At 33.4% G+C, this 20915-nt stretch overlaps 1 protein-coding gene across 2 annotated transcripts in view; it reads right to left on the reverse strand.

Annotated features, from left to right (window-relative positions):
- Nucleotides 1-20915, reverse strand: part of TMPRSS15 (transmembrane serine protease 15) — a 143403-nt gene that overhangs the window by 72132 nt on the left and 50356 nt on the right. For both annotated transcript variants that reach the window (XM_068545723.1, XM_068545722.1), the window contains 5 exons: nt 14201-14341; nt 13354-13503; nt 4276-4381; nt 3848-3998; nt 2457-2592 (listed from right to left, as the gene is read on the reverse strand). In XM_068545723.1, coding sequence (XP_068401824.1) covers nt 2457-2592; nt 3848-3998; nt 4276-4381; nt 13354-13503; nt 14201-14341 — 684 coding nt within the window. The remainder of the gene's footprint in view (nt 1-2456; nt 2593-3847; nt 3999-4275; nt 4382-13353; nt 13504-14200; nt 14342-20915) is intronic.

The following is a 20915-nucleotide window of genomic DNA, read 5'->3' on the forward strand; positions in this document are numbered from 1 at the left end:
ATATGCAGGCATATCATGCTTCCTTGACATTGAGGTATTATCTTTTTCTCTTTCTGATTGGAATAGATAAGAGGACTGTGTGGGTTAGACAGATACATTTCTAATATGAAAAATCATATTTAAAGTTTTCTTTATATATGTATGACTTTACATATGAAAGTTATCCCAAATTTTCTATTTTATATAGTGATGAGATTTTGCTATTTTTAAGATACTGAGCCTATGAAACTATGTTACTTTCACCTGTAAAATTTTTTCTTCTTGACCACTTATTGATGAATAGAAGAACATGCTGGCAGAAAGGATTATGAAGACAATCTGTTTTATTAAATGATTGCAATATCAAAATAGCAAGATGTTGCTAATATTTGGCATCTATAGCAATTATTTATCAAACCAGCAGTGATTTTAATGATTATAATATTGTTTTGCATGAAAATGTTTCATATAACAGACAGGAAGGGAGTGGGACACATAAAAAATGAAGTGAGACAATTATTTTTAAACAACACTGTGAAGCCCAAATTATTGTGTTCATGTGGTATTTTATCCATCCCTAGCCCCACCATTATTTCCAAGCTTTAGTTCTGGTATCAGAATTTTGTTTGGCAAAAATGTTTAGAACACACAGCCAAAATAGAGAGAGAGAGAGAGAAAGAAAGAGAGAGAGGCTAAGTTTATACCTAATAGTATTTGTTGATGATGTATTTATGCAATGTTAAGAATCAGTCAGACACCAGTGAAGCAAAGGTGAATTAGATCCAGAGTTTGGTGTCAAGAAAACTTCTTGTCACAATTCTGTGGCCAATACTATTACATGGGAATGCATGGTACTTTCCTGTTTTTGTTTCAATTTTGAGTGTCATTCTATCTCTTAAACTGAATGCTTCCTTGAAGGTTTTTCCAGCTCACACTCTCTTCTCCAAAGTCTTCTATCACTTAATCTTCTCATTTACTACTTTTAGGGGCACATAGTTATATATTGCTTTTAATATTTATTAGTTTGTTAATTCATTAATATTATATATTGCTTCATGTATCAATGGTTATTGCTACATCTTACATTTCTTGTGCAGTGCTTTGTATGTAACAGATATTTATAAAATTTGAATGAATGCTTGAAATATTGAGGAATATATGTATAACCCATACATGCATCTAAACATGTTAATACACATGGTGGTAAGTATAAATTAGCCTTTGGGTGGGATGTAAGTGCACATTCAATATGGTGGCATGGGACAAGTATGACAATGTCATGTTACTCTCCTCCTCTTAATGGCTGCTCATTTGTCATACATTCTCAAATGCCAGTCATTTGTCTTTAAAGCTTTTGAGTTGTTAAAGACAGTCATCTGAAAAGTCAGTTTTTGTTTAAGTTAAAGATTAGAAGCATAAAAATATATAATTTTCAAAGTAAAATCAAATTTGGATAGGTTGCCAACTGATTTGCTGATGTGAATATGGGCAGAATTTCAAGTGTGCTTGGCACAAAAGGGGATATGGAAAAAGTGCTGTGTTTCATGATAAAACAAAAACATCTATGAGGTTCAACACAAGCAAAGCTGTACAGCTAGATGAGCTTCCTACCACCATAATCCAAAAACAAAAGGGATGCTTTTGCATCGAAAGTACAATGTAGTGAAAACATCCCAATAGAGGGACAATAGGTAATGGATGTTTCATATAATTTATCACTACACACATACACGCACATTTTTTTTGTTTGTTTATTTTGGTCAGATCCCATAGTCTGAAAGTGGTATGAAGTTATTGTCTCCTTTGACATAATAAGATGGTTGATAATGTACCTTTTGCTTCTGAAATGTCATGTTTCAAATTTGAGTTAAGAGCACAGGTAGATACAGGCTCCATTTTGTTCCTTTGAGATAAAAGATTCCATAGAACATTGGAAATCCTGGTCATTGCTCTTGCAAGGCCTTACAAAGGCACCATTTCAGGACAAAAATCTTTTGTGTGATCTAGGTATATTCAAAGTCCAGACCGAATCATTATTATTAAATTATTCTGGAAATAGGCTTGGTGGGTTTCAGGCTTAAGTAAACTCCTCTTGAGATCTTAACATCATTCTCATAAGAAGGCTATGAGAATCTTAAGGCTTCTTCCCAAAAGACTATAGGCCATGCTACATGGCTAATGCAGCGTTAGTTTGTATTAAATTGAAAACAAAATAGAAATCAGCACTTTGATTATTATCAAAAATGAAAATTTAGTAAAATTATCATAAACATGATGCGTAACAAAGTAATTTCATTGTGAATTTTTATATAATATGTAATATTTTACTAGTTTCCATTTTACTTATATTTTAAAAGTTTTGATTTTCAGTGAAAAAAATAATACTAGGGCAAGATAATAAAAAAATAAGTCAGAGAGAGATCTACCTGAAAATAGTAATAACTTAATTAGGAAAAATACATGTTAAAGTTACTTACTAGGAAGTTCTGGCAGAGGAGTTGGGACCAAAGTTGGTTCTGGATAAAGACTCACATTGCAAATCCCGTATGTTAGGCTAACGTCATCCAATGCTATATCACTCAGGAATGGGTTTTTAAACGCATTAAAAGCAACCTGTAATTCATAGAGGCACACAAAACAATTCCGCTTTAATCTTTTCTGATTGATTCTTCTTGTGGCCCAGTATCCTCTGGAGAATCAATACTGCCATGCCCAAGTAAATGTGGACAAGTTATCGCAAAGTGAAATATTGCTTTTCAGTGTCCTTCAGCTGAGCCCAGCTTCCTATTATGTGCTCATACTAGTCTAAATTTTCACTAGTGTCTTCTTTCTTTGTTAGGCAACATTGTCACAGTTTCTGTCTCTAGCTCTTTCTTTCATGATATTGTCATACTTCATTGCACTCTGTCACATATACACATCATCTGGCAGGGGAGAGCAATCTTATTCTAGGTTCTTTCCTCAATAATATTAAAAATCCAGGTAGCTGTCTGCCTTCTTAGAGCATACAACCTTGAAGAGAAGACACACTGATTAGATCATTTAAATGAGAGAAGAAGGAAACAAGAGAAAATATGAGTATGATATAGTTGTTCAGGGCCAGCTGGTACTGGTCATAGTTTACCCAGGAAGCTGGTGTGGGATATATTGTGAGGGTGATACTCAGAGGACACCAACCCAGACTTGGGAGAAATGTCCAGTGCAGTGCAGTGTCCCTTGCATTGGCAGGCAGATTCTGAACCACTGAGCCACCAGGGAAACCCCTATCCTACATTTTACTTGCAAACACCCTTAGGAAAAGAACACGAGAAGCTGTTACATGAAAAATTAATTCACCCTAATGTGAAATAAATGATCAGAGACTTCCCAATGAGACGGCTCATAGAATTTGTTTCTAAAGGAAAGATATGCGATTAAGTCAGGGTGGGGCAGGGTGGATGGATTCTGGTGGGTGTGGTTGTTTTAACAGGAAAAGATGATTCCCTAGAAAAGTGCAGGGCTGATCTAGGTGGTGTATGTGAAAAGTTGCAAGACCTAGTTAGGCAGAGGACATAGGAAAACACGGTTGGCTTGCGCTAGAAAGTTGCTGAAGAAAGTTGAAATATCCTTCAAGGTTTCTATGACTTTTATGGCTCATTATAAGTAGTACTTTCATGTAGTAAATTGTTCCTCAGTAAATTGTTTTTAATAAGTCAATGAATAATTGAAAATAGAGGCACTCAAAGGTAATAAAGGAGGAAGATTAGGAAAGTAAGGTGACTTGGCTATACCCAGAAAGTAAATTAATTTTTTCACCATATCACCATAAACTGTAATTGTACCACCATTTTTATAATACAAATACATGATTATAAAGCGTTTTGCCAACCTTAAATTCCATTGTTTCATTTAATGTTACTTGTCCATAGTTCCAATTTTCTCCATAATTTCCTTCCTTTTGGAAAATTGTCTTCTCAATGTTTTGGTCACTGCTGATATTAATGCTTAGGTTATAGACATTTTCACCATACATATAATACCTAGTTTGGAAGCAAGCAAAAATGAATGGATTCCTACAACATTAGAATATATATATTTTAGGGTTCTTCTAAACCCTTCTAAACTCAAATACCCCCCTTTATCTTGGGTGAGGGAGTTGCTAGAGAGAAGGAGGGAGTTTCCCAGTATTTTGCTACTTTATCAGCTGGAAAAGTAATGACTAATACATTAAAACTTGGGACAACACCTTAGTAAAATTTGAGCCTGGCAACGTTACTCATTAAATAAGATGTCACTTAACATGCGTCTATAACATACCAGAAACTAAGGCAGACTGGTTCCAAAGTGGGGTCTAAAAGGAGACTTAAAAGTCCTACTCTTTCTCGTCTCCCTCCTGGTCCAGTTGGGGTGGAAATGTAAAATCCTGTAAAAACAACAAAAATTGTTTACTGCACTTAACTATGAGCATTTTCGTTGTGGGAGCTATATCATTCATAAGCAGGAAAGCACAACTTTAAGATGAAAATATAAGGAAATGTATTTAGGTACAGTGGAAAGGACAATGGACTGGAGGCCAGAAGACAGCTTCCATAACCAATTGTTATTTAAGAAAATCACTTCTCAACTCTGGACTTCCCAATAGCCTTGAATTGGAAGGATATATCAAAGTCTGAGTTACCATGAGTCCACATGACTGTTTCATCATATTATTATGTCCAAATACCACTTTAATTCCAATTTATTAGATGTTTTGATTAATTCACTCCTTTAGAGACAATCAGTCCATTAAGATATTAAGTTATGCTGGTAGACTAACGCATGATATAGGCAAGTAGTTAAATACAAATTCGAAGGCAAAGTTAAGTGTTTCAAAGGTGGTCAGTTTTTTATTCCATTGCCTATACTGTGTTTCTCTAAATAAGAAGTGACCTGATTTTACAACGATCTTATCTTCCATATTCCTTTGAATGATAACTAGTCAGATCACAGAGGAGCAGGAAACATGCTAATCCACATAAAAGCTTTCTAAATAGCTCAAGCCACTGCATAAAGTGCTTTCTGGTCTGGAATTCATTCTTGCAGCCAATGATTTGAGTCATCTGAAGTGTGGGAAAGGTTGTTGGGATGAGACCTCTTGAACGTTTTCTTAGGCAGATTTAATTTTTTTATTTTTAGTCTGCAGCTCATGTATTATGACAGAAAGCAGGAATCATGAAACCAAATATGATGTAAAGCAAATGAAATATTGGATAAATTTAATTTTATTGGAATGTAATTTTTTATGAAATGCTGAAATTTAGTGTTTATTTGAAAGCAATCATCTTCTGTCTTGTACTTTCAAACAGAAGTTTTTTTTTTTAGGACATTTTCATAATTCCAAGAAGAAACCCATGCCCAATTGCAGGCACTCTCCATTCCTGTCACCCTTCTTCCAGCCTCTTGCAGCCACTAATCTACTTTAAACCTGTAGACTTGCCTATTCTGAATAGTTCGCGTAAATGAAACCATGCAACATATGGTCTTTTGTGAATGACTTCTTTTATTTAGTTAGTGTTTTCAAGGTTCCTCCAGGTTGTAATGTACTAGTGCTTCATTACCTTTTATGGCAGGATGATATTCCATTGTAGGCATATATCACATTTAAAAATTTATCCATTCACCAGGTGGAGGACATTTAAATTGTTTCTGCTTTTTTGGATATTTTGAGTAATGCTGCTATCAACTTGTTTTTATGAGGATGCTCATTTTCATTTCTCTTGAGTATGTACCGGGGAGTAGAATTGCAGGGTCATGTATTTAACTGTATTAATCATGTTAAACTCTATGTTTAACCTTTCAAGGAACTACCAGACTGTTTTCCAGAGTGACCACACCATTTTACATTCCCACCAGCAGTATATGAATATAAGCTAACCCTTGTTATTGTCTGTCTTTTTGATCATAGCCATCTTAGTAGATGTGAAAAGTAACAAATTGTAGTTTTGATGTGTATGTACCTAATGACTAATTTAATGATGTTTAATTTAATGATGTTCAGAATCCTTTTATGTCATTGGCCATTCATATATCTTCTTTGGAGAAGTGTTCAAATCCTTTGGCCATTATTTGTCTCTATTATTGAGTTTTGAGAGTTCTTTCTAGATTCTGGATAAAATTCCCTCACCAGGGAATATGATTTTCAAATATTTGATCAAAATATAAAATTTTCAAATATTTTATCCCATTCTGTGGGTTATTTTAAAAATTTTCTGATGGTATCCTTTGAACCACAAACCTTTTATATAGAAATTTTTATAGTCAATGCTACGTATAAAATTCAGACTTATTTATTTATAGCATGCGGAGTAAGGACATGACATGAAGAAAAATGCTAGTAGAACTGCCAATAGATATATCAATGCATATTTAGATCAATGAGGCAAAAATTATTCAGAATGAGTATTTTATCAAGGTGAAATCATCATCAAATATTTTGCTAAATGTAATATATGCACATCACTGGATTTAGATTACAAAAGGTAAAATAGAAATGAATGTGTATTTAATATTTTATAGTATTAACATACTACTTATACTTTGTATAGTGCTGTGATATTTCATGAGTACTTATTTTAGCCATGTAGTTAGTGTTCAATTATTCAAACCAATAAAAAGTAGTATAGATACAGAAGACATATTCCAGAATTGACTCTCTAAATGCCCAACTCCAAGTCCATTTTGAGTTGCTTAGAGTATAGTTCTAGAGGAAATAATTAAAATGCCACTGAATGCCATGAATAAGTACTGAAATGGCTACCCTATTCAGAAATATTTCTAGTTAGCAGTAGTTATATAACTTAAACACACATCATGCTCCTATTTATGTTTGGCCATGTTCACAATCAATTAGTTATAGTTAGAAATATTTTGAATGTATTGTTAACCCATTAAACAGTAATAAACTTGGGGTTTTCAGTCCAATTAAGGTATCATGATGTTATGAGTTTTGTATCATGGTTTAGATAAAAAATTAATTATGTGGACTGTAATACCTTATGAATTTTGCATAAATAAATTTAAAAAACACAATACACTAAATATCAGATAGAATTGTGCATTTTGGAATAAAGTAAAATGATATATTAAATTATTATTCCTATGAAATGAGCTAAATTCTTTAGTTAACAGATTAGAAGAGGAAGGAAATTCTTCATAAAATTATGAATTTCAAAAGTAGAGAATTATAGTTGACATAAAAATTTACTTAGTCCAACTACCCACTGTCCTTAAATTTCATCCACAACATTTTGCCTATGGGGGTCACTTGACCTCTGTTTAACATATATCAGATGCAGCAGGAATCATTGCATTTCAAGGCAGCCTATTCCATTTCAACATGATTAGAAAATTCATTTCTTTTTTAAGAATAAGTTATTGTGCACCTATTGTTTCTAATTTTGCCTCCTGGGTTCATTAGGATAAGATGAATTTATGGTAGCTCTACAAATATGTAAAGGCCACTATTATGACTCTCTTGGTCTTCTCAAGATTACCGGTCCTTTTTCCCTTCAATGATTTTAATGTGGTTCAATTTCAGTTTGCTTCTTCATCTGATAAGTTCTACTCAGAACCAACTCAGAGTATGGAAACTAGAAGTCCACACAATATTTCTGCTGGAGTATTTCACCAGGTGGAGGAGTAGGAACATCATAAAACTTGGGACTAAGACTTAAGTCATCCCATCATAGTCACTATCTATTTCCAAGTGTGTCTCGTAGTACTCTGACTCCCCGTGAGAATTCTTCATCACTTACATCGTTGTTTAATAATGCTTCCTTCTGTACAATCTAATCTGTCCCTATTCAACATCTTTCACCATCTCTTTGTTTCCTACTAAACCAACAAATTCACTGTGATGTTTGAGGCCTCTGTGCTATGACTTCCTTTTCTAGCCATAGTTCTTATAATTCATGTGTTAATATTGACATGCAGCACTTCTACAAAATTAGATTATTTTAACTTTTCCATCACTGAGAAATGTTATAACTCTTGGGGTCTTTTTTTCTGTTTTCCTGTCCTTCTAATTCTCCTTACAATTGTACCTGTCAATATCCTACAGATTTTTTGAGGTCATTTAAATCAAATTAACATCTCCTTCAGAAAACCCTTCTTGGTCTTTCCAACTAGATATAACCCCTCCTTTTGAGTTCTCAGTTGCACTTGTACTTCTCTGATGTCACTTAGTGTATTCCATTGTGTATTGTATTTATGTTCACATGTGACTTTTAAAACTTGCTAGAAATTTGGAAAAAAGAAAGACAAGGTACATTTTTGAATTCTTTTTATGGATTAGCTGAATACTGTTTAATTATTCTTGTTACACTAATTAGACTGGCAAATTTAATTTTTAAATTTAGTAAAGGACTGCACAAAATAAATGATTAAATAGATATTTTCCGTAACCATATGGGGAATTATATGGTTAAATGATAATTTCTTTTAAAATCCGTCAACTTTCTTGAAATACCTTTGAGAGCTCTTGGAATTAATCGCAGAGTCAGCTTCAAACCCAGAACATTTTGTAATTTAAGCATTCAGTGAGCCTTTGTTGTGAGCCATAAGGTTTCTCTTACAGCTTCTACGTATCCCTTTTTCTGCTTATTTCTCCATGAACTGAACCTAACCTCTGCTTCCAACAGCCCAAATAAAAAGAAGTTCTGGGCATGTGCTGATGCTGATGTAGAGACAGCAGAAACTGCAGAGATGGCAGAACTTTCTGGAAACTTGGAGGTCCCTCTCAAGAAGAAAATAAACTTATATAAATCACTTTGTGAGTTTGTGGATGCATATAAAGTTAATTGAATCTGGTAGATAAATATTGAAAGGTTTAGATTGGAGAATGGTGCAAATTCAGTCAGATTCTATCAATATTAAAGAGTAATATTATTTTCTGAAATTCAACATCACAGGAAAGATAAGGAAATAAGGACAATTTTACTTTGAAACACTAAAATTCTACTTATTTTAGAATAAGTCTATAAGCTAAATAAAACGCAGATATCCAAAAGACTTAATATACTTTTGAAAATTGAACAGTAGTATTTACAAAAATATCACAGCCTATTTGTTTCTGTTGAATACATCTGTGGCATGAAAAGAAAATAGTTATAATACCTAACATTTATAAAGCATTTTTCATATGTCAGGTATTTTCTGAAGTTTTTTTCCAACATAATAATTTAATGTTCATAACATGCCGCCTCCAAAGTCAGGTTCTATTATCATCGACCCACTTTCCAGATGAAGGAACTGAGATAGTAGATAGATAACTTGTCTAAATGGCAGAGCTCAAATTTAAACCTAGCTATGACTTCAGGGTCTCTATTTTAATGATCTTTACTACTACACTATGCTAGCCCCCAGGTGTTAGAACAATATGATTTCGCTGAGAAAGGCCAACAAAAAATGCTTTCTTTGACTCCTCTAGCTCTTTTGTGACTCCTCCATTTCTTAAGTTTTCACATGTTACTAACCTCATTTTCCCTGAATGTTCTGAAAAAATGGGCCACTGCTGAGCACCCCAAGATGCTGCCCTGTATCAGTGCCACGGTCTCCGCCAATTCCCTTTGTTTCTAAGAAGTACAGAGAAACTGAGCGTTGACAAAACAGAGACTCGGGAGCCGGTGCTCCACTGGGAGAAACTTCTTCAGAAGGACTCAGAAAGTTAAGGGACTTAGATGTTCTTCCCTAAAGCAATGTTAATTCAAAGTTTATCTGTTTCATATAGACTTTCCTGTCATTTAAAGTGAAAGTAAAAAACCAAAAAACCCTGCATGGGTAAGAGGAACAGCGGGAGAGATTTAATTCCCTTCCATCTCAGAGGCAGAATGTTCTGACACATAAAAAAGCAGGCTGGAAGAAAAATGCCCCTTGCGGGGGAATGACTCGTAGGTTATGAAATCACTGGTATGAGAGTTAGGAAGGACCTATTAAGGCCTCTCATCCGTTCTCATTACGCTGCTGCCTCTGGTGGGCTCTGAACTGCTCTAACTCATCTCATTTTAAATAACTCCTGCTACACGACTTTCTCCTGAGACTCCATTTCCAACCCAACTATTTAAAACCTCCATCTGACATTCAAACTCTTTCACTTTGGTCAGTTTCATTTTATTTCTTTCGTTATTTAATCTGTTGGCAAGCTGAAACCATTTTTCTCCTGTAACGTACTTATAGTCTTCAAATATCAGTGGAATTATTTTTATCTCTTATTATGATGACATAAAAGGAGAAAATGATAATTTGAACATCAAAGATTTCAGCTACATAAAAGCTATCTGTCATAGTCAGTAGATATAAATGCTTCCTGCACTTTCCTCTAACTACCCTTGTCCAAGTGTGGTAGAGATATTTTTTTTTATTACAGTTAAGGAAAAAAATTGGTCAGATTATTTGACTGTTTTAGATCAGGATCCTTTAGAGGGTTGGGTGATTATCACTTGGGGTTAGTCTTCAGCTGTGGAGATTACGAATTTATCCATAGAGGATCAGGTTCTGGGAAATCACTTATTCAAAAGAGATAAATTATGTATGAGACGATGCATGTCATAATTTTCAGTATTAAACATGTAGGTCTAATGAGATTGGCCATCTATGCAGTGCGCATTTTTTGTCTATAGGTCCACACTGGTAAGTAGTTTAGCAGGATCCTGTTAACTTTACTTTCAGATTATATCCAGAATCTGACCTCTTCTCACCACAGCTGAGAGTCCCATGGCCTCTTTTCTGGATTAGGTGATAGCCTTTCACTGGTCTCTCTGACAACACCTTGCCCTGCCATAATATATTCTGCCAGTCAGTGTGAATTCTCTCATTCCTACGCTTAAACTTCAATAGCTCCTAATTTCACTGGGGAAAAAGCCAAAGCCATGGAAGACCTGTTATTATCTAGGCCCTACTGTCCTTATTGATTCCACTTCAGCCATGCTGGTTTCCTGGCCTTTCTTCAAGCAGGTCAGGCACGCTCCCTTTAGAGCCTTTACTCTGCTTGTTTCCTCTGTCTGGAATAATCTATATGGCTAATTCCTTCCATTCCTTGGAAGGTTTGATTCAAATGTCACTTATTGTTTCAATGAGACCTGAAACTAATGACTCTATTTTAATTTGCAAAAGCACCTGAACACCTGCCCTCCCCACTGACCTTACTAAGCTCTGTATTTTCCCAGAGTACTCATTCACATTAAACAGAACCCCAAGATGTAATGACTTGTCATGCATATTGCTTATTTTCTGTTTTTCTTTGCTAAAATATGTGTTCCACGAGAGCAGAAAATCTGTTTTATATTCACAGATACATACTGGGGCCTTGAATAAGGCCTGGGTTCAAAAAATACTTCTTAAATAAAGGAGTGAATAAACACATTGAGAGGAACTTTCAATGATTTCATAGGGAAATAGATTAAAATTAGTCACATTTTATTAAGAAATACTTTCAATTTGAAGTAGTATGATGAACTGTATTTTATTATTCTGGGGATGTATTTTCTAAGGAATCAGGATTACTCAGATACATTTCTACCATGAAAAAAATAACTTTTTAATGTACTCTTACTAGATGTCATTCACAGTTGACATTAACTCAAGCCATTTACTTTTCAGGTTATAAAAACAAGGATATTGATCTTTGTAATATAAGGGGCTATTAATAATAAATTACAATGCACATGTGCTCAGGCTATTATTATGTTATAAGCAATTTCATGTAGTCAATCACTTATTTAGAAATGACTTACTGAATAAAAGTTGTAGACATTCATTCATGTATTTAAAAATAATTTTACATGTTAGTTAGATTCAGGCACTGAGAATACACTAGCAATTCAAAGATGAAAAAGACAAGGTTCTTGTTCCTGAAGAGAACACTGTGTTGGAAAGAAACAAATAAGTAAGCAGATATAAGGCCATGTGATAGGAAAAACAAAAGAGGTGTTTTAATGTTTAACGGAAAGGAAGATTTTAACTTGGAGGTTCCAGAAAGACTTTGTAGAAATGGTGATGTGTGATCTGTGTCCTCAATGCCTAGAACCATACCTGCTTAGAGAGAGGTTTTAATATGTGTTCTTTGAATTGAATTGAATTCTCATTGGTAAAAAGAGATAATATAGGATAGATTTTGTCTAAGAAAATTATCTAAATGCATGAATTTCTAATCTGTCCTTTTCCTTACTTTGTAAGATCCATATTACTTCTAGATTTGTAATTAGATTGTATTTAGTATTATGAATACATGCTTCCAAGGTTTACATGGTTGGTCTTCTCACTATGAGTTCCTTATCTCCTGATAATTCTCAATAATTTCTGGTCTTCTCAAATTTTATTGTCTCAATGTTAATGTCTCCACCTGAAATCGAGTTCTAATATCCCACTCACATGAAAAATATACTTACAAAGCACCACCTTTCCCTTGGGACCATGTTTTAGAATCAGCTCTTCCATAGTTTTTCTGCTATGGACTGAATGGTTGTCCCCCACCCCCACCCCAATACGTTGAAATCCTAAACCCCAATGTGATGATATTGGAGATAGGTCCTTTGGGAGGTAATTAGGTCATGAATGTGGAGCCCTCATGATGGTGTCAATATAAATGATCTTATAAGAAGAGACAGGAGAGAGCTCTCTCTTATGTTCTCTCTCTCTGTTGTGTGAGGATACAGTAAGGAGGCTGGTGTCCGTGAACCAAAGGAGGGCTCTCATCGGAACCATACCATGCTTGCACCCTGACCTCAGACTTCCAGTCTCCAGAACTGTGAAAAATAATTATTGATTGTTTAGGATAACCAGTCTGTGGTATTTAGTTATGGCAGCCCTGATGGACTAAGAAAGCTTATCAGAAGAAGTAAACCTGCCTTTTTATCTGTATTTCAAAATGGTATGATCTTGATCTATTGAAAATTCTAAAGAATTCTTAAAAAACTAATAGAGTTAATAAACAGTTTCAGCAAGGCTGCAGGGTACAAGATCAACATACAAAATCGATTGTATTTCTATACACTAGCAATGAACAATCAGAAAATGGAAATTAAGGCAGAGTAGACCAAAGTTCAGAACAGTTATTTACCTCCCACAGGTCCCCTTAGTTAATAAGTGGCAAATCTAGGGTGACAACCCAAGTCTCTTTGTCTCTAATGGCCTCTGTGTACTTTTCAACATTTCATGAATATATAGGGTAAAAAATATATTTCTTGAAATACTCTTACTTGCCTACTTGATTACCATTTTCATTTAAATTCATTTATTAGTCCATGATCAAAAAAAAAGAAAGTCTGAAAAGACTGTCTTACATTTAATACTGCTCACTTTGAACTGCAGAACAGCGCATGACACTTTTCTTTTAGTTTATGAATTAAATATGAACTATACCTGAATCATTGCCAAAAGTGTGGTCAAAATTTGGACCAGTAGAGGGAGGAAAGGTGTTTCCCTGAATCCTTTCCCATTCATTGTCATCATTTAGATCCTGGATCCAGAAACAAAAGCCATCTTCAAAATTACAGTTGATTTTCTCATAATCTGTAAATTAAAAAAAATAATAAAATACTTCAAATGTAATCAACAATATGACTAATTATAATAGATAGAATTGAAAATAACATAAACTCACACAGTTTATAATTAAGTGGCATGCACAAAATCATTTTTTAAATTCATTTTAACTGTTTAATTCCATTTAGTTAAAAAACAAACACATCATTTTGTTGCCAACTGTGTTCTTATGTTTCTTATACACCATTAGGCTTCAGTGAAGACAAGCATCTTGTTCTTATTGTTCTTTAATTTTTATATCTTACCTCTGTTGGCTTACCCACATAAACTTTGTCCCAAATTTTTTGCTCCCCCTATTTATTTACTAAATTTAATACTCTGATCAAAATTAGGTTGATGTGGAACATTCTCAGAATTAGTTTTATGCTAATTTTTAAAGCTTTGAATACTGCAGTATATAAAAGTTTAATTTTCCTATTGATTTATACTTTTTCTCAAATTGGTTATTTGATTGTTTTGAAGAATGTGAGCTATTTTCTAATTTCTCATTTCTTTGCAAGTATCAAATGGAGAAAGGTATACATAAGAGATACTCATTAAAGAACTTGCATAATGAAACAGATAATGACCCTGTTCTAAAATATTAGGTCCTGCTACTTTTAAAATTCCATTACAGTATTAAAGCACCTGAAGATTCAAAGGCTAAGGAATAAACAGTACTTACTATTAAGCACTTTGCTGTTAAATGCAGTGTATGTTGCATTAAAGCCAATATAATCATTTTCATCAGATTGTATAAGAAAAGTGGCAGTAACTTGATTGGAAAAAATCCTAATTGTGCCAGGATTCTGTGACCAGAGAGAAGCTACAAAAGAAAATGAATGACTGTTATATGTACATATATATGTATTCACTTATCTATTGATCTGTCCTTCCATCCATTCATCAATCAATCTATTGATCTATCAATTGATCTATCGACCTTTTTATCTGATACTACTGTTAACTAAAAACATTAGTCCTATAGTTAATTTATTTTAAATAAATATCTCTTGTCCTATAATAATAATGTTTCAAATTATTACATATATTTGTGGTTTGATCAACTATATTTTCATTTTTAATTGTTAGCTACATACACTGTAAACACATATAAAAAAAGATCCATTCTTTTACGGAAAAAATTCCTCTAAGAAACATACAAGTTAAACAGTTATAAAACAAAACATGAGTTTGATTCTATCAGGTATTTCCCATGCCACACTAACAGAGGCTAAACTCGATCACAATAGTAGAAATAAGGGTATTTCTTTGGCTTTCTATCCATATAGCTGTAGGACCTCAAAATAATCCTAGACAATTTAAGGATTGTTTCTACAGATATTGATCTTATCTCTTTTCCATTTAAATTCTAGCTACAAAAGATATTATCTTTCTAGATTTTTTATTTTCAAGGGTTAATATAGTGCTTGAGAAATAAGAAGTACTCACATGGTGATTTACAAAAAAAGCATTGTTATATAAAATTTGCTTTTATAGAAAGTTATTATTTAGCACATACATTCTCAAAGGGGGTGATATTGCCTCCTAGGTGGTAAAAATTTGTTTTCAGGGACAGAAAAATTCTTAGTTTTTAAATTTATAAAGCCCAAGATAGCCGTACAGTACATAAACAGGTATAGAGAATATCTGAAATATTAAAATTTCATGGGGAGCAATTAGGGAAGGAAAAGGTCTAAAAGTTTCTTAGTGGGAGTGATAATGAAAAAAAAAAAAGGATAGGAAACAATGGCTTAGCATTTTAGTTTGACAGTTTGAACTGGGTATCAGATTCAATTTTATGAAAGGTATCACGCTTGCAGATTGAAGACAAAGCACCACTGTTAATTATTGAGTTCCGAAGAAAGATACTTTCATAAACTACTGAAAAATTCTGTGCTTATCATGTAGAAATTAGTGAAAAAATGTGATTACATGCATGATAATTTCAGTAAAATCTAATGGAAAGAAAACCATGAATAAGCATTGATTTATATCTTACTCTTTTCCCCAGTAAAGTTGTATTTCATTCTTTCAGTATCTTCTCATGAAGAACTACATTGGTTATTTAGATTCCTTCTACAAGCATATGTAACTGTGTAACCCAAATGGTTGTCATATTTAAAATCTTTGTAGTCCATAAATGTCTAGTTGCTTAAAGCATGTGAATATTCTAGAAACTTTGCTTCAAACCTATCTGCCTCTCTTTCTTTCTTTCTTTTCTATAGCAATGGAGTTTTGGGGGGGCCATGGCTTCTGGTAGGATCTGAATGTGGCTACTGGTTCAATGGCACCCTTCATGGTTGTGATGTGTTGGATTCCCATGTTGTCTAATGTTATTGCACTAGTCTAGTTAGTCTGGGGTTTATGTCTTGAGATTCATTAATACGCTTCAGAGTTACACATAAATGTCTAGAAATGGTGTAGAACATTTGTATCTATTGAGGTTTTGTAAATCTTTTATCAGATTCTTAAAGTTGTGACTAGAAAGAGTCCCAGATCCACAGACGCAGTGGAGAGAATATTATCTTATGCATCCACAAAGGTAGTAGAAGACAGTGGTTAAAAACAGAGGCTCCAGAGTCAGCATGAGATTCATTTCTGGCTCCATGTCTTATGAGACTTCTCAGTGTTTCAGTTTCCTCTGTTGTGGTATAATACCTTCCATAAACATTTGTGATAAGGAGTAAATAAGTAATTTCCACATGATAGAGTGACTGGTATATAGTAAGTGCTCAGTGAATGCTAGCTATTATTCCTTGATGTGCTCAACTGGACTGTAAGCCCTGAAAACGCAGAGACTATACTTAACGCTTTCTGAGCCTCTGCCATTGTGTCAGAGCATGGGAAACTTTTAATCAATTTTTGGATGCATGAATTAAGATGTGAGTAAATATAGCAATAGAGTTTGCCTACATAAAAGAGTCATAAAAGAGTCAGGGCAGGAGTTGAAAGAAAAAAATTTCCTAATAATTTCTAAAGGCTGGATTTTTCTCTACCTGACACAAGAAACTTTTAGACAATAATTCCTTAAGAAAATCCAGTGCCTTTTACTAAAAAACAATATTGCTATGGATATTAAAGTTGCCAAGCAGCCACACTTGTGTGAATTAACTCATTTGTCTTCTAACAATAAAGGCTCTGGTGAATAAGTTTTTCAAAAGAGGAAAGCTGGGAAGCATAATTAAAATTCAGGGGAATTTGGGATGAGGGCAATGGGCAAGGATAATAGACTTTCCACAGAGTATAATTCAACAGATCTAGCTCAAAACTATTTATTTTATCCTATTTATAAGAGAAGAAATTCTGCAGTTAGATTAGCTTCTTTGTGTGTTATAAAAGATTTCTAATATAGTCAACACATTTTATTGAGTGCTCACTATGAATTTGGTATGGTGTTAAATGCTGGAGAAGAAATAACCAAGTTCCACTCTTAGCCTATTAGAAAAGTTCAGATTAATGAATTATAAAAAAATTACTTTGGAATTGATAGATATGGGAGAAATGCCATGGGAGTACTGAGGAAGTAGTTCTTAATTTTTCCAGGCACTATCACTGAGGAATCTTCAAGAGCCTCTGGAAAGTCCAACACCTTAAGCCAGTGCTTGTTAAACTTTTCCATATAACATACCCCTATCAACAGAAGTGAATGAATGGGTACGTCTAACACTACATGAAAGTGTTCTAATAAAAGCATAAATTTTAATAAAAATGCTTTACTGTGAAAAATGTTTGTATATATTATTTAATTCCATGTCCACAATATGATTATTTTTGTTGTAGGATAAGTTGACAATTCAGGAAGATCCACTATGTTTATTACATAACTTCAGCTATATCTATGCCCACTTTTGTGTGATTCCGTTTTAAAAACATGTCCTTAAACTGCTAAGCTCCAATATTGGGGATATGCTATTAACGGCCCTTTGGGAATGGAAGAACAGCTAAGCACTTAGGATATAAAGAATGGTGTAACAACTACACACACAGAAATGCATTTTCCTGGCTTGTCAACTTGAAATTGGTTTCAGTGTGCTCATACAGGCTGTTTTTGTTGTCTTTCTTTGAGGATACATAAATATATCTATGTATTTTTTGAATAAAGTATTAATGGAGAATATTTATCTTCTACCACTTCCATACCCAGTACTGATAATTATTACCACCAATGAATTGAATATTTTACCTTCATCACTACAGTTTAAAGAAAACATTTTTGAACTACTATCCTGTTAATCTATTCTGATTTACCCTGATTTCCACACTTATTTGGAAAAGACTCCATTGCATTCTATATCATCTATCTATATGAAATGCTCACCTTCCTCTGAAACTCTTTACCAGTCAGAGAACTTTTACATCATGACTCTATATGAAAATGACTGAAAAATGCCTTTAAAATGTGTTCATACTAACTTACCCCTAATCAAGTATATAAGAACTATTTTATGGTACTGGATACTTTTATTTTCTTATAATTCCTTTACATAATCTTATTTTCCTTGATTTAATTAAAATATCTATATATTTTCCACATGAAAAAGATAATTATCTTTATTCTGAATTTTAATTTAATAAAAGTAATTGTGTACACATCTCTCACAATAAGAAACTTGTGAAAATATTTAGAAAAATAAATGGGATTTTGAATCAAGAGTGAAAGTATCAGCACCGTTACAAAACAAAACAACTTTAGAGTTATAAGAAATGCTATTGATCTCCATTAATTAACTACTATAATACCATGACATATAAACCTGCCGGTTTAAATTTAAATCAACAAATACTAAATTTTTACAATATATCAGGCATGTGCTAGATGCTGGAGGTAAGATATTTTTACATATCTTTAAAAAAGGTATTATTTTAAAATTTAAAATGTAATTTTAACAGCTAAGGCCATTTCTCATATTTTTTCAAGTTAAATTAAAATATTTAATTTAAAAAACTTTGAAATACATTTATATTTCAAAAAGACCTTAAAAATTAAACAACTACCTATTTGTTATAATTTAAATTCATTTTCTTAGATTTTTTCTATTTTCTATTTGTATATTTAATTTCTTTATTGCATTTTTATGATAATTACTGTGCATTACTGACATCACTATATATAATGATTCTAAGATTTAGTTATGTATTTCTGATGATCTAAGCATGTGAAAATAAGTAAAAATAGCGTTCAGGCAAATGGTATCTGAAGAGAAGGGAACATGAGGGTAATTTACACTTATCATTTTTGGGCAGTTAACCTCTATGAATTTAGTTTTTATCTGTAAAATAAAGATTGTAATAGCACCTGTGTAATATGGTTTAGGGGAGAATTTTTTTTTTTGAGTTAAAGTGCTGAGAACACTACTTTGCATATTGCAAGTGATCAAAGTATGTTAAAATTTATTATTAATATCACATTAGCCCTTGGAGAAATTTATGTGAACTGGCTTATTTGTCCACCTATGTAAATATTTATGTTGACATAATTTTAAGGAACTAGATTTATCAACTACAGAAATAAGTAGATTATGAAATGGCTGGTCCATATATTTAAGCCAAATGTGACTTACCATGAGTTCATCTGTTTTATGTATACTCATGATTATATTTGTACTTGGGGCTTTTAAAGCACAATGAATAAACGCATTGTGTTTGAAGTCGGAGTGTCTGGGTCTGATTTCTATCTCCAACACTAACTAGCTTTGTGGACTTGTGGTCATTTAACTTCTTAGATCTCATTTTCCTCTCCTGTAATGCATACTTTGTAGATTTATTGAAAATAAATGATATCCACATAGAGCACTCAGTATGATGTGTGTCATATTAAAAGCACCCCCAAAAAAGTACTTATTATTATCATATGCTTAAATATTTCTCAAATCAATAAGTCAATCAAAACATTTATTCAATAAGATCTACTTTTCATTATTCACAAGTGCAATTTAAAATCCAAAATTATTAAAATAAATGCAGCTTTATACAAATGTTAATAAGAGTTGTCACTTGTAACCTTATCTTAGCTCTGCTAAGATGACTATTGACTATTCTTCAAAAGTGTGAGGAAAACGAGTTATTCCCTGGATTCCATTGCCACATTCTTTTCTTCATCCTTATTTTATTTCCTCCTGGAATTTCACTCCTACTTTTGTTGGCTACCAAGAATAGGTCTGTTCATTTGGGGACCAGATGGAATAAAGTGGGGTAGTCACACATGTATTATTAGAGTGTTCCCTGCCCTTTCTCAGCTCCCATCGGTGTCTATGTCCATAATGACAAATGGCTACATAATAACAATACCTTCCACACCTTCCATTTAGTGAGACTACATCCTGATCTACTCATTGTTTTACCAACTTTATTAGTAATAGTCCTGCAGGAGACTGAGAAGCAGAGTGCATAATAAAAATAGAAAAAAAAAGAGATTCACTGTTGAAGAAAAATAGTTGTTTTTAGGGTTTGTTTGAATTTTGCTTAATGGGGAGCAACACTTAGTATAGTAGAATTCCACATGATTTTTAAAACATCAATTAGAAGAGGATCATGTGAAACAGTACATCTTTCATTACTAAGAAGTTTGATTACACAGAGCACTAAATAATTAATTTTTATAATCAGGACTAGTTTTTCTTTTTCCTTTCAGTAACTTAAAGTACAAGCTCATATTTAGTTCAAAATCAAAAAATGGGCGTAAGACCTAAGTAGACATTTCTCCAAAGAAGACATACAGATGGTCAAGAGGCACATGGAAAGATGGTCAACATCACTAAACATTAGAGAAACGCAAATCAAAACTACAATGAAATATCAACTCCCAGTGGTCAGAATGGCCATCATCAAAAAATCTACAAACAATAAATGCTGGAGAGGGTGTGGAGAAAAGGGAACCCTCTTACACTGTTTGTGGGAATGTAAATTGATACAACCACTGTGGAGAATAGTATGGAGTTTCCTTAAAAAACTAAAAATAGAGCTACCATATGACCCAGCAATCCCACTACTGGGCATATACCCTGAGAAAACCATAATCCGAAAAGACACATGGACCCCAGTGTTCATTGCAGTACTATTTGCAATAGCCAGGTCATGGAAACAACCTAAATGTCCACTGACAGATGAATGGATAAAGAAGATGTGGTACATATATACAATGGAATATTACTCAGCCGTATAAAGGAACAAAATTAGGTCATTTGCAGAGATGTGGATGGACTTACAGTCTGTCATACGGAGTGAAGTAAGTCAGAAAAAGAAAAACAAATATCATATATTAATGCATGTATGTGGAATCTAAAAAAATAGTACAGATGAACTTATTTCCAGGACAGGAATAGAGACACAGATGTAGAGAACAGATGTGTGGACATGGGGGGGGAAGGAGAGGGCAGGATGAATTGGGAGATTAGCTT

Source organism: Eschrichtius robustus, chromosome 6, assembly GCF_028021215.1.
Source record: "Eschrichtius robustus isolate mEscRob2 chromosome 6, mEscRob2.pri, whole genome shotgun sequence".
Taxonomy (NCBI): Eukaryota; Metazoa; Chordata; class Mammalia; order Artiodactyla; family Eschrichtiidae; genus Eschrichtius; species Eschrichtius robustus.